General features: G+C 37.4%; 1 protein-coding gene and 1 long non-coding RNA gene across 3 annotated transcripts in view; one reads left to right on the top strand and one right to left on the bottom strand.

Moving 5' to 3' along the window:
* The window catches only part of Prkg1 (protein kinase cGMP-dependent 1), a 1,191,370-nt gene that overhangs the window by 16,351 nt on the left and 1,160,437 nt on the right, over positions 1 to 14,582 (bottom strand). For both annotated transcript variants that reach the window (XM_059259056.1, XM_059259048.1), the window contains exons 11-13: positions 9,747 to 9,886; positions 8,076 to 8,165; positions 1,120 to 1,261 (exon numbers count right to left, since the gene is read on the bottom strand). In XM_059259056.1, the coding sequence (XP_059115039.1) occupies positions 1,120 to 1,261; positions 8,076 to 8,165; positions 9,747 to 9,886 (372 nt within the window). The remainder of the gene's footprint in view (positions 1 to 1,119; positions 1,262 to 8,075; positions 8,166 to 9,746; positions 9,887 to 14,582) is intronic.
* Positions 5,991 to 14,582, top strand: part of LOC131907987 (uncharacterized) — a 46,335-nt gene continuing 37,743 nt past the window's right edge. The window contains exon 1 of the long non-coding RNA XR_009378517.1: positions 5,991 to 6,214. This is a non-coding gene — a long non-coding RNA (uncharacterized LOC131907987). The remainder of the gene's footprint in view (positions 6,215 to 14,582) is intronic.

Here is a 14,582-nt window from a genome sequence, read left to right as displayed (position 1 = left end):
TGGATGATATCAATAAAGAAATTAAAGTCATTACAGTCCTGTCTTCTAAAAGGAACCATATATGTTGCAAACACAGATGCCATGTTCAAATTCTGTTCCAATGAGGAAAGTGAAACCTGAACATAGATAAAATTGAAACCATGAAGAGAAAAGGCTCTTTGTAGAAATACTTTTTTCACTTTTCCTACTTTATTTTTGGCCAATAGTGGTTGTGGCATAAAGAAAAGAATTTCTTCTTTAAAGAGGCAGAGATCCAGGTGGATCATCATCAAAGTTTCCTCAGCCGATACCTACTTTCTTCTGGACAGTATAAAGCAGACGGCTCTAGTATTGAATATATGACAAGAAGGTTTACCGTTGAAGGAGTTGAGTGACAGAATCAAGAGAGAAATACTTTATTTACTCTTGGTAAACAAGCAGATAAAACAAGATCTATCCTCTTTTTGTGGAACTTTCTGGAGAAGCTGCAAATACAGAAAGCCTCCTTTTTTCACAAAGTGATTTGGTTTAGATGGAAATAGTTACCTGCCACTGATACAGATATATTTAAAATCCAAGCATGGGTAACAATTCCAAAAGTTTGTAACTAGAATCAGGTGCCAACAGATCCAAAGCTCACAAGCGTTGGACATTTTTAAATGAAAGAATTTCTTTTATACTGTAGCTCTTAGCCAGTTGTTAGTGTTATTGCTGTTAATACAACCTAGATAATATTACCTCAGAACTTATTCCTCATGAACATTATTCTTAAATACCAAATACTAAAATGTTCACAGTCTTGTATAACACTAATTTCCATTGTAGTTGGATGGCAGAAAGCTGGATACAAATACAGAATAATATAAATAAGTGCTTTCAGGTCTATGAATACATGCCAACAAGGGAATTTTCTAACAGTTGCTAGAACACATGCTTTGTGGGAGTATTATTAATTCAAACCTAGCCAATTTAATTTTTCATAAAATTTTGCATAATTTAAAATACATTGTAATTGAAAACAATGACAATAATACTGCTTTCAAGAAGTTATAACATTGAAGTGGAATATATTTTGTGTTAACAAATGAACATGAGTACTTTAGAACTTCAGGGCACAACCATTGTATGAAACACACTGACCAGTTTGGCATAACCTCGATGATCTAGGATGAGATTTTCTGGCTTGAGGTCCCTGTAAATGATTCCTTTGGAATGCAGATAGGCAAATGCTTCTACCACGCATGCTGTGTAAAATCTGGTTGTTGAATCTTCAAATGAACCCCTGAAAATGGAAAATGCAATAAACAGTGTATGAGAAGTTAATTCTCTAGAAAAACTGACTTATGTATATATGAGTTCATTATATTTCTGTACCAAAGTTGGCTCAGAGGCCAATGGCTAACTGGCTCCACATGCATCATTTTCATTCCATTAGGTTTTTAAAACATCAGAGGATCAAGCCAAAGAATTATTGCCATTATGAGTGAGACAGTTAAATTCAACATCCTGGAAGGCTCAAGAAGGGATCAGTAACATTAAGTTTGATGGACTTTGTGGCTTCCTCTAAGCAGCCCACTGCTATACAAAAAACGTAGAGAGTCCCAGTCGTAGGCTAAAGAATGAGTCCTAGATTAGCACTTGTTTACTAACTGTTTGCTTTTCAAATGAGAGGTTATTTTGATTTACTAATTAATTTATTGCGTATTCTTTGTTACTTGGGATCAAACCTAGTTAGTTTTAAAAAATTATTTATTTATTTAATAACTTTTTTTATTCATTTTACATACCAACCACAGACCCCCCCTCTCATCCTTCCTTCTGCTCTCCCCCAAGAATGGCTAAGATCAAAAACACTGATGACAGCTTATGTTGAAGAGGATGTAAAGCAAGGGGAACACTCCTCCACTGTTGGTAAGAGTGCAAACTTGTAAAGCCACTTTGGAAATCAGTATGGTGACTTCTCAGAGAATTGGGAATCAATCTACCTCTAGACCTAATGATACCACTCTTGGGCATATACCCAAGGGATGCTCAATCATACCACCAGCTAGTTCTTAATATATACTTGTTAAGTCCTGTACCATTTAGCTATATCTCTAGTCCAAAGGAGAAGTTATATTAAACAGAGAGATTATTCACCTTCAATAATAATCATACATGTGTATGTATAATTAACATACAACTTAAGTATATGGATTTGTCCATGGTTACTTTTAGCAAATTTATATATGGATCGTTCTAAAGGTTGTGGATATGGTTCCTGTGAATGTGATAATGAAAGATGCCAGTGTTTACAGAGAATCATGCCATAGAGCTGTAACCCTGTGCATATCTTCTCACCAGCTATATGTTAGGTCTCTGACACTTCTGCCATCAAGACAGACAGTATCTACCTTCCAGACCATTGCTTTCTCATCAGTAGGAAGAAAGGGAACTAAAATACAATCAGAAGAAAAAGTCACTAGAAGGAGCTGTTAAATTCCAACATTTAACAAGAAAGCATTTTCTCTGTCTCTTTGCCTCCCATCTTTCTCAGTCTCATCTGTATATGTATATGTGTATATATATACAAATGTAACTTTATTGATTAAAATAATAGTAAAAGAGAGCTCTAAGGTCATTCATTGTCTCTAGAGCAGAACTTTTGTACTTGTTTATTCACTGGACTTAAGATTAGTGTGTTCTTTTTCTTCTTTCTCAAATATTGAGGCTCAATCAAATAATTTCATAATTTATGGCTATTAGCATAAGCTCTTTCAGATCTTGAAGTGGCTGCAATGAAACAGGAGCTACCACAACTTCAGGTGGTGTCCAATAAACAACAGTGCAGGAGCTTGCTCATCAGCGGGTGCCTGCTTGCATTTTGGTGATGCTTCTTTTTAAAAACTGAAGGTGAAGTCTCACAACCAGAGCAGTGGAGTGTGACTACATATTTACAAAATTCATCTGCAAATCTAGTGCCAAAGCAGATGTCTTGTGGCCATTTTTATTTAGAAATAGTATCTTCAGCTGTGCAGATATCATTTACTTTCTATATCCACTAGTAGTTACTAAAACAACCAGCTGGTCTGAATCACAGCTAAGCTAGGCATGATAGCACATAACTGTAATCCAGTACCTGGGAGGCTGAGGCAAGACACCAGACCGGATTGTAGAGAGCCCTTTTCTCAAAGACAATTCATACAGATAAAATTCAAGACTAAATTAAGATGTAGGTATGATGGCATCTACTTCTCTAAATATCAGAACTTTCACTCACATTGCTAAGATTATACTATTGTCCCAATGATAGCTGAGTGACACAACTGTGCATTTCTAAGGGTGAAGGAAGGTTCTGGAAAGAGCTGCATCTACAATAGGGAGTTAATTGTGTTCCTTAGGCTATAATTGCCCTCTAAGGGGTAGAAAACCTAGGCAGATCTAAAAATCTGCAATCCTGGGGACTGGAGAAGAATTAGAGCATTGTCTTGAGTTCCTTTTCTCCTTTGCTCTTAATAAAGGTTTAGCATGTTTGCCTATCAAGAATAGAATATTCTTTGAAAATAAAAGCTTTAATTTAAAAAATAAGCATATGTATACATATACATAAATGTATGCATGTATATATACATTATGTGTTGTATATGACTTCAATCTCCCCTAGCATAAAACATTCTGGAATAATGCTAATCAAAACAGCACATGAGTGGGGAATTAGAAGACTTCAACTGCATGGCTTGTTTGAATCTAGATATTGACTACTTCCTTTTATCAGGAGGACCTATTCTGGATCTGAGCCATTTTAAATTTAGAAGGTTCTAGAAGGTTGGCGTCTAATTCTTTCAACAATCTATATGGAGTATACCCCACATAGAAGTCTATTTGTAACTGATTTTTAAAGGTTTTAGGAACTCTTCATCTCAAACTGAGAAGTCAATACATGCAAACAAAGTATCAGCAGCACATTGTTGCACCACTAAACATTTGATCAAGGCCACTAAAAGCAGTCACAGAGCACAGCATTAGAGTGACTCAGAATGAAAAATTATAACTTGAATTGGTAATGGCAATGTAAATTTGATCTAAATAGAAGTGAAATCTTATTTTACCAACTCCTTAGAGAGTTGCTCAAAGAAATAAATCATTTATTCTGGGTAGATCTTTGAAATAAATAAATTGTGCTTTGACAGCTATATCATTTGAAGTCAAACTGTGGGAATAGGGTCTCAGACGTTCTTTAGGAGTTGCCGTTTTAGCTAAATGGCATGAAATGACAGTTTGATAGAAATAGAGGGTTATATATATTTATTAATGAACTCAAATTAAAGTTAAATCACAGCATTTACTCAGCTTGCCATAAAGTGAATGCCAAGATGTCAGAATGTAACAAAGACAAAATATCTCTCATCAAATGAGGTCAGGCGTCATTAACAAGTGACAGCAATCATTAGTGAGTACACAATCTGAAGTATGTTGCAACATGTAGGTGTATGAACAACTGTAAAATGGGATGGCTAGGTTGAATCATTTCCTTAAAAATACTTCTAATCAGTGCCATCTATTAAGTTATCAAAGGAGAAATTAAATAACCACCCTCCACAAAATAGCCAGGTTCATAAACTCTATCCAGGAAGACATATGGTAAGAAATTGAGGTGGTGTATGATTTGAAACTCATGATTTCTGAGATACTTAAGTTATCCAGCAGAAAGAAAATGAACAAACAAATAAAAAGCCTAGCAATCGACATGCAGTCTTACTAGATTAAAATATTCATCAAACAGTTATATTGACACGGTGTCCTATGTCTTATTAACATGTTAATGTGTTATTGTATACTATTTGACAACATAAATACTAATAAATATTTATTCCATTAACTAATTACATTTTAAAGAGTTTCAGGAGTTATTAATTCTTTAAATATTAGAGGGAAGGAAATAAAATATAATTTGCAGTTGTCTTATCCCAAAGAATGAAATAGAATATTTAGAAGAAAAAAGTCTCATAAACTAGATGATAAATTATAATAGCTACCAAAGAGTAAACCTGGGAAATATGAGGGATAATGAATCCTTCAGTGTTTAGCTTAGGTCTGTTTAACAGTCCGCATATCTTGCCTACATGTAGCATCAACTTAATTCTCAGTTCTGTGTGTGTGTGTGTGTGTGTGTGTGTGTGTGTGTGTGTATGTGTGTGTGTATGTGTGTAAGTTGCATGAGTGTGGTTTTAATAAAGAATATTGTCACACAAGCCTGCTTTCCAATAGTCTCATATGCACTTCTTGTATACTGTTAGGGTAGTGTTTTCCTTATCATGGTTTTCGTTGGACACAAGAGGAAAAGTAAACAAACAGATCTAGGCGGTTTTTGCCTTTTTTTGTTCTTTGTTTTTCATCATAAGGTTTTAAATCAAAAATCTTTACATGCTATGCAAGTGCTCTACCACCAAGCTACATCCAAAGCTATTTTTTATTACCCTACTATTTGAGACAAGGTCTCACTAAGAATGTCTAGACCCCGAACCATAAAATTATTTCTGTTGCTACTTCAATAACTGTAATTTTGCTACTGTTATGAACTGTAATATAAGTATCTGATATGCATGATATTTGATATGTGACCCCTGTGAAAGGGTCATTTGACCCCCAAAGGGGTTGTAATCCATAGGTTGAGAACTGTTGTACTAGAGTGACCTTGAACTTTGGAATTTTCCTCCCAGCTTCCTGAGTAGTTGGGATTATAGAAATGAGCTAGCAAACTTGGCTTTCAGCATTTTATTGAGAAGATAAAATAAATCTATGTAGAATAAAAGAATAAGATTATATGTGCACACAGATGAAGGAGGATGGGTGGGGGAAATGATTCCAACTCTATATATTTATAATGGTTTTCCATGCAATGGTTCCATAGGAGATTCAGAATTTTGGAATCACTGGGAGAACTAAGCAGCCATTGTTTCTTCACAATAAGCATTGTCATGCCATATCACATTCCCTGGGGGTCCATAACAACTGTGTACCCAGAACTCAAGGATGTCCTGGGGGAGGGGAAAGGGAGGATCATCACACAGACCCTGGAAATAGAGGAATGAGCCTTCACTGTTATTGTCTATCTGTTCACTCCTCCCAAAGGGATCAGCTTCTTCACAGTCACCCTTTGTTACCCTGCTGAGTCAGTGTAGCTCACATGTAACCAACCAAACTGTAATCTCAAAAGGCGTGGAGAAAAAATATGAGTTGATATTGCCAAGCAAAGGTAAATTGAATATTGATGAATGGGCGTGTCTGATGCTTGCAGGCTGAGTTCTAGTGCTGTTATTGTAATTATTATTCCAATAAAGGAACTTGATACAAATTTTACAGAGCTCTGAGGGCATAGCCGGTCTTTCCTCTGTAAGGCTTATTATACTTCCCTGTTTAATTCTACTTACAAGTCTCCTGTTTTAATGAACAGAAAAGAGAGAAAGGGTTTCACAAAAACTAGCAGATTGAAAAATAATGTAGTAGAACCACAGGAAGAATGTCAGTTGCTAATTCACAGACAAAACACTAACTTTTTGGAATAGTCAGCAAGTTCTGAGCAGTGGGACCACAAATATTTATCAAAGTATACCCAGGGCACTGTCACCATGCTTTCACAAAATTATGACTCAATTATTAACTAACTACAATACAGTAATATGCTGTAATGTGGTAGCTTAGTGTAGATACTGACCTCATCCTGTGCCAACAACATGCAGTTCTTTGTATGCTTCTTTTAAAACTATAATTAATAAATCAAATAAAACACTAGTATATTAAAATATATTAGAGCAGAAAGTGGTCTCTTTAACACATACATGTGAGTAAGGCTACTGGGATCAAAGGCCTGAATATATATTCTATCTGAAGACACAAAGGCACAAAAGGGGTAGATTTAGGAAAAAGAACCAAAGTCAAGAGTTTATGCAGAACCACTTGACCTGGACTATGTAAAAAGTAACAGACTAATATTCATGTGACTCAGGTACATCAGGGCTATCTATAGTTAAGTAGCAGGGATGGTGATGGTTATACAGTGAAGAAGAACCTGAAGGCAAGGTTGGTACAAATAATAATAATAAGTTTTCCAAAAGTGCAAAGACAGCAGCACAAACCTATCACACCAGTGCTCTGGAGGCAGAGGCATGGGGATCAAGAGGTCCCAGGCAGCCTGGACTACATCCCAGACCCTACTGCAAAAAGCCAACGTTTGGGGATGTAGCTCAGTGGGAAAGAACTTGTTTAGCAGGCACAAGACTCTGGATTTGATCTCTAACACAGGGAGAAAGCACAGAATTGCTTTTCATCGGTCAGCCATTTATAGGAAACGACCAAAAAACATTTGTAGGAAAACAAAGTTGTCTTTAAAACAACAAAAAATGTAGATGACATGAAAAATGAAGAAAACAATTTTTCATAATTCAGAGAAACAAACGTGTACTCTCCAGACAAACTTTACCTCCTGAGGAAAGTCAGAAGGGTAAATCAAATTGTTTACATGAAAAAGTGCAAATAATTAATTCCCTCCCCCAAAGTTAGCAATCTCTAAAGGACAAGGTAGTGAACTCGTGTTGGTTTTCAAAACAGAGAGAGAAAAAGGAATTTTGGAAAAATTTATCAGTACCATAAAGATAGGGTCATCATTTGAAAACTGAGTGGTCGATTAGAGTGACAGGTAACCCCGAGTAGTCACGACACAGCTCTCCCCGAGTTAACGCACAGTGTAGAATTTGAGGTGTAGAGCCGGCTCATTCTAATTCACATCTTGCTAAGGCCTGGGTTAACACACAGTGTAGAAATTGAGGTGTAGAGCCGGCTGATTCTAAATCACATCTTGCTAAGGCCTGGGAGGACACACTTTCCTAATGATCATTTTTAAGGTGGAGTCAACCTACACCATTAGTTACAAGGTGAATTTTACATACTTTTAGTAAATTCTAGATACTGTTGGCTGTGCCTGATGCTTACATTTGAAAATAAAAGCATATGTAAAACGTAAATATAATTTAATTTGTGATAGTGATGGATTCTTCTTGTAGACCATTATGGATCACTCTGTTTTCCAAAACATGACAGAAAAGATTTAAGTCTCCTACCTATCCCTGAGAATAGTCCAGAGTTCTCCACCTAGGCAAGCTTCCATCAACATATACAAGTATTTGCTGTCTTTAAATGTCCTGTACAGCCTGTAAACAGTAAACAAGAAAACAAAAGTATGAACATTATTATCTTTTAAAACATTTGTTTATTTTAAATTTTGGTGAATTGTTTTATTTATATATATATATACATATATATATATACATTCATATATATATATAATTATGGGATATAACAAGGTGTTTTAATACATATATGTACTGCTTAATAGTTAAGCCAGGATATTAAGCACATGTACCATGTATTTGTAGTACAAAGTTATAGTGAGGAGTGAGGAATGAGGTCTAGTTCCATTTGCATGGTTAGCAATATTGTACTGAATATTTCAAAATAGATGAAAAAGATAATTTGCAATGTCCTTCTCATAAGAGCCAGCACTCAGGTGGCAGTGTTGATTTCATTTTTTGATTTTTGATTGTTAGTCTTGGTATTTTGTGATGAGAATGAAGGGCACTCAGATCTTCAAGAACTCAGTGTCCCCATGGATAATACTTACAGACTATGGGATTAGAAGTTTCTGGTTTGGCCTAACCCTAATGGGTATGTACACATGAGAGAGTCTTGAGGTTCTACCAATTCTTATTTGGCTCTTGTTTCAAGCATGGCCTTGAGCAAGACTTAGTGGTCATAAGTATTTTATAAATATAGTTTGTAAATAGTCACTTAAATTTACATCTTAACTTTCTGTATTACTGTTAAATTGACCATAAAAGTTTCTCCTGCATATAAAAACCTTCATTATCATCTTATTAGTGCTATGAAAATAGTGAAGTGGACAGATTAGCTGCCATTTCATAAAAGGAAACCTCCTTGGGCTGGGGAGATAGCTCGGGTGGTAAAAATACCTGCCAGGTAAACATGAAGATCTGAGTCTGGATCCCCAGCACCCACATGAAAGCTGGACAGGGTTTTACCCATCTATAAGCACAGTGCTGGGAGATTAGAGACAGGTAGAACCCTGGAGCTTAGGACAGCCAGCCCAGCTGAATCAGTGAGCTCCGGGTTCAGTGAGAGACCATGTCTCAAAAATGTGGCTGAAGAAGTCACTGGCATCGATCTCTGGCTTCCACACATGTGCATTCACCTGCACACACCCTCACACCTCCATGTGCATATGTGAACACAGACACACAGATACACAGAGACACATACACACAGACACACAGACACAGACACACACATAGTCACACACACACACACACACACACACACACACACACACACACACATATATATATACTACACACAGAAACAAATAAATTCTTCAGGAAATTAACACTGAATAGACTGATTTGGGTAATTGTTTTTTGTGTTCTCTGTCTCTTATGTTTGATGTAGATGTTTACAGAGCCATGACAAAAATGACATGCTAAAAGCTGACATCTCTTTTGGGAAAAATATCCTTTTTTGAGAATATGAGGATATGTTCTTCTATAAAAATAAATGTAGAATCAAGCTTTTTATATTTCAAAAATCAAATACAATTTTCTCAAGTTTTCTTTGTGAACATAAAATAAATACTTTAGGGGTAAGCACAGCGGAAGCAAGGGCCGCAGCTGATTTGCCATTTGGAGCTGGCACATCTGTTGTTAGGGGTGTGCCTTTACCTCACAATGAAGTCAGAATGAGCCCCCTGCATGATCTGCTTCTCTGAGCGGATGTGTTCCTGCTGTCTTGTGTCCACAATGTGGCGTTTCTTGAGAATCTTCATTGCAAATGTTTTGGATTCTTCACTTTTCAACTGGACCTTAAAGACAGGCAGAAAGGACACATGAGCAAGTACCTACAGATTTCATATGCCAGGCTGTACCATTGTCTTGAAATTAAGAGGTACAGATAGGATATAAATGAATCCCAACTACTACCCAAGTCACACAGGGACTGAGTTCACAAACACAATGTACAACCATCCTCCAATCTTACTGTGCGGGGTCATTTGAGGGCCAACTAACTACATCCCAAATTAATTTTGTGCCCATATGAATTGGAAAAAAATATACTTCATGTTTCATTTTACTTTATATAATGAGTCTGAGTATAATACATAGTCTTTATCAAAAACGTCTAATTCCTCTTGAATTCCATTTCATGTGCTGATGGCAAAGTATGATCTTATGATCACCTGGGGCTTTATACTCTCCAACGTCCTCATCCACAAACATTTCTAGAGTTAAGTGTGGTGGTATTGTGTTCCCCAAAATATTGTGTACCCTAATAAACTTATCTGGGGTCAGAGAGACAGAACAGCCACTAGATACAAAGGCTAGAAAATGGTGGCACTCACACCTTTAATCCTAGCACTCCAAGGGTAGAAATCCCTCTGGATCTCTGTAAGTTCAAGGCCACATTGGAAACGGCCAGGCATGGTGACACACGCCTTTAATCCCAGAAAGCGTGCCTTTAATCCCAGGGAGTGGCGGTAGAAAGCAGAAAGGTATATAAGGCGTGAGGACCAGAAACTAGAAGCATTTGGCTGGTTAAGCTTTCAGGCTTCTAGCAACACAATTCAGCTGAGAGACATTCGGATATGAGGACACAGAGGCTTCTAGTCTGAGGAAATAAGACCAGCTGAGAAGTTGGCCAGGTGAGGTTAGCTGTGGCTTGTTCTGTCTCTCTGATCTTCCAGCTTCACCCCAATACTTGGCTCCAGGTTTGATTTTATTAATAAGAACTTTTAAGATTCCTGCTACAGTTAAGTATAGTGATTGACCCTGGTCCCTGCTGGGACTGGAGATGTATATGTCATAACTGTTATTTATTTTCCACTTTACTTTCCAATATTTTCCTGCCTCCAGTTAAAAATATATATGTAACAAGGTATTGTTTTTTTTCAGATTTTTGAAAACCACTTTTTTTTCCTCTACCATGCTTGATGGCATTAATCTCCTTTGATCTTAAATCTTTTTTTTTTTTTTTTTTTTTTTTTGTTATTTGATTTTTCGAGACAGGGTTTCTCTGTGTAGCTTTGCGCCTTTCCTGGATCTCACTCTGTAGACCAGGCTGGCCTCGAACTTACAGAGATCCACCTGGCTCTGCCTCCCGAGTGCTGGGATTAAAGGCGTGCGCCACCACCGCCCGGTAGATCTTAAATCTTACTCCTTAGTTCTATCCACTGTAAACCAAACCAATATAGTGAGCTTGCATCTCATGCAGCCCACATGGCTCCCTGTGCCTATGCAGGAGGCTGGGATCCTCCAATATCTTATCTCAAATGGGCTGTAGTTATGTGTTCATGCTTACAAGAGAGTCACCCAAGAGACTCATAAGTCAAGGAAGAGCCATGATGGAGCTAATCTGTTAACAGTAGTCAATGGAGCTATCACTGAGTGCTCTCTAGCAGTGGAACACCACGGCATTGCTCACCAGTAACATTATTTAGACCCAAAGAAAGCTTCGGAGAAATGACATAGCAAGCCTTGGCTGAAGCATAGCTTGCTCCTTCTTGTGTTTTGAATCCTTTGCTGATTCATCTGCAGGGATACTGAGCGTGTTTTATTTGTTTGTTTGCTTGTTTTTTTGTTTGTTTGTTTTTTCAAGACAGGGTTTCTCTGTGTAGTCCTGGTTGTTCTGGAACTTGATCTGTAGATCAGGATGGCATAGAACTCATAGAGATATGCCTGCCTCTGCCTCCTGAGTACTGAGATTAAAGTACTTGCTGGGGTAGTGGTGGTGGTGTTAGTAAATTCTTAAGTGTCTTGTGTGTCCACAATGTTCAGACTGAGTTCAGTCTGAGAGGAATTAATATGTCAGGAGGAAATGAGAGGACACATCAGACAGTAGAGTTGGCATTTGGTATCAATCTACATGACGAGTTAAAAGGAAAAAGAGAATACTGTGAAAACGTCTATAACAGCCAAAGAGCCTCTAGTTTGTCTGTCTGTGAAACTCCTTAAAATGATAGATTAGTATGGTACATGTTAATTCAGTTGTAGTTCATAATAAATACCAATGTGGAAACTCACTTCTAAAAGGAAAGTAGACAGGCTAAGAGTGACAAATGAGCTGTTGTGAGAATAACAAAACTCTGAAGGGAATGAGCATTCCAAAGGGAAGGAAAATGTACTCTTACCCAGTTAACAAAAACAATCCTATGCTGCTCAGATGTCTAAGTTAGACATTGTTCTCTTAAGACATCACTTCTGCATACGGTAGGAAAAGAGATCAGCATTTTGAACCACAGGTCTTGGTTTTAATTCTGCCCCTTCCTGGTCTCTGTGACTCTTGGGCTGGTTGCTTAACTGCTGCAAGCCCTAATTCTTGCCAAAGACAATAGCAGCAACTGCCATAGGATCATCGTGATTCTAAAGGAGCTGGTATCAATGACTTGGCATTCTTGATGGCCTTTCCATTAGTCTTTCTGTCCTGTGTGGTAGTTTATAGCAAGTAGGGACAATCAAGTGTTGCTTAAAAATATTCTTCCTTTTCATGCCGGGCAGTGGTGGCACACGCCTTTAATTCCAGCACTTGGGAGGCAGGGGCAGGCAGATGTCTGTGAGTTCGAGGCCAGCCTGGGCTACCAAGTGAGTTCCAGGAAAGGCACAAAGCTACACAGAGAAACCCTGTCTTGAAAAAAAAATTAAGGAGTTGTGGATTTAGCCCAGTGGTAGAGCACTTGCCTAGTAAGCTCAAGGCCCTGGGTTCGATCCTCAGCTCCAGAAAAAAAAAAGGAAAAAAAATTCTTCCTTTTCACAGAAGCAAATTGACACAAGTGGATTCAGTCTAACTAATCAGGTAAACTGGTAAAATCAAAGGCAAACTGTACACACACACACACACACACACACACACACACACACACACACACAAGTGTTGTCTAAGTTCACTGAACTACCAACTGGCAGAACTGGGTTCCTATTTAGGACATTTGGAGCCAAGCTCCTCTAAGTACACACGGATTTCCTTCAGCTGGATATAAAACAAAATGAAGGTATAATGATGGATGTTCACAAATATGAGATTAATGGAATAGGCTAACTTTAGACTCGATGTGAAAAATTGAACCGTGTATTTATTGGCTTGTATTTTCACTATTCTAAGTGGGTGATATGACCATCAAAAGGGGCTAATCAAAGCCTTGTCGTGTGAGAAGGTGAGATGGCCCATCAGGTGAAGGCTCTTGTTGCCAAACCTGACAATTTGAGTTCTATCCTTGGAAACTACATGGTGGAAGAAGAGAACTGACTCCTGCAAACTGTCCTCTGATTTCTAGACATGAGCAATGGCATGTAGACCCTTCCACACACACACACACGTATACACACAAAATAAAAATAAATAAATGTGTGAAAAAGAAAGGAAAAAACCCTGTGTTATTCCCCTAGTCGTTTAGTGTGTTATCTGGGGTTTGGGACACCTGATTGCTTGAGTCATACAAGAAGCCAAAGTGGGTAGGAAGTAGTCAGTGGAAATGGAGAGGTCAACTTCATGAGAGGTGTATTGAATTTCAGCATCTTTTCTTTAAAGACCTTTTATTTTTAATTATGCATATGTGTTTGGGTCTGTGCATGTGAGTGTGAGTGCCCATGGAAGCCACGCAGAGGACAAAGGTGTTTGATACCTTGGAGCTGAAGTTACAGGTGGTTGTAAGCCACAACTAATGTGGGTGGTAGGAATTGAGCTTATGTCCTCTGAAGAGCGATATGTGCTATGTGCTCCTCAACTGCTGAGCTATCTGTTCAGCCCTGAATTCTGGTTTCTTAACCTTGGAAGCTACAGTTCCCAATAACTACCAGAGTGAGCTAACTCAACTAGAGAGTCTCCTGCTAAGGTTAATTCCCTGAACAACACCCAACTAATGTGTTCATCAGAACCCTGCTGACAAACCTACAATGTTCCAAAGATCATTCATGGATCTTTAAGTCAACATTGTTCCTGTCAGAAAAATCAGAAACAGTCTAAATGTCAGTAAGAACTTGGGAAAAATAAATTATACAATGTCTATGTAAGCAGCTCTAAAATTTATGCTAGAATAATAATTAAAATATATGGATAAACCGTATTAGTTATAGGGCAGTATATTTTTTATGATTCCATGGTATATCTGCACATGAGCATATGCCTAATACCTATATCTAAAACAGATTTACAAAAGGACAATCTGAAGGTCATTAACATGTTCATAATAATTTTTCCTTTATGTATAATTTTAGTAATATTTCCTTAAAACTTTTGAATTGCTCAATATTTACAGAATTCATGTGTTTTACTTTTATGAGGAGTAGAAATTAAACCTTAGTGGTGGAAATTATTTACAAATTTTCTAAGAGCTGGGAATATACCTCAGTGGTAGTGTGCTTGCCTAACATTTGTCATTCCCAGGTTCAATTTCCAGCTAACTTAAGATCCTTTTTAATTATAATAGCTATTTGATATTATTGAATGATGCACTCAATGTAGTCCTGGTCCTATTAGAATTCCACAAATACAATGAGAAATAATATATT

Source organism: Peromyscus eremicus, chromosome 1, assembly GCF_949786415.1.
Source record: "Peromyscus eremicus chromosome 1, PerEre_H2_v1, whole genome shotgun sequence".
Lineage (NCBI taxonomy): Eukaryota > Metazoa > Chordata > Mammalia > Rodentia > Cricetidae > Peromyscus > Peromyscus eremicus.
The sequence above is the reverse complement of the archived record's forward strand: the minus strand, read 5'-3'. Positions and strand labels throughout refer to the sequence as shown.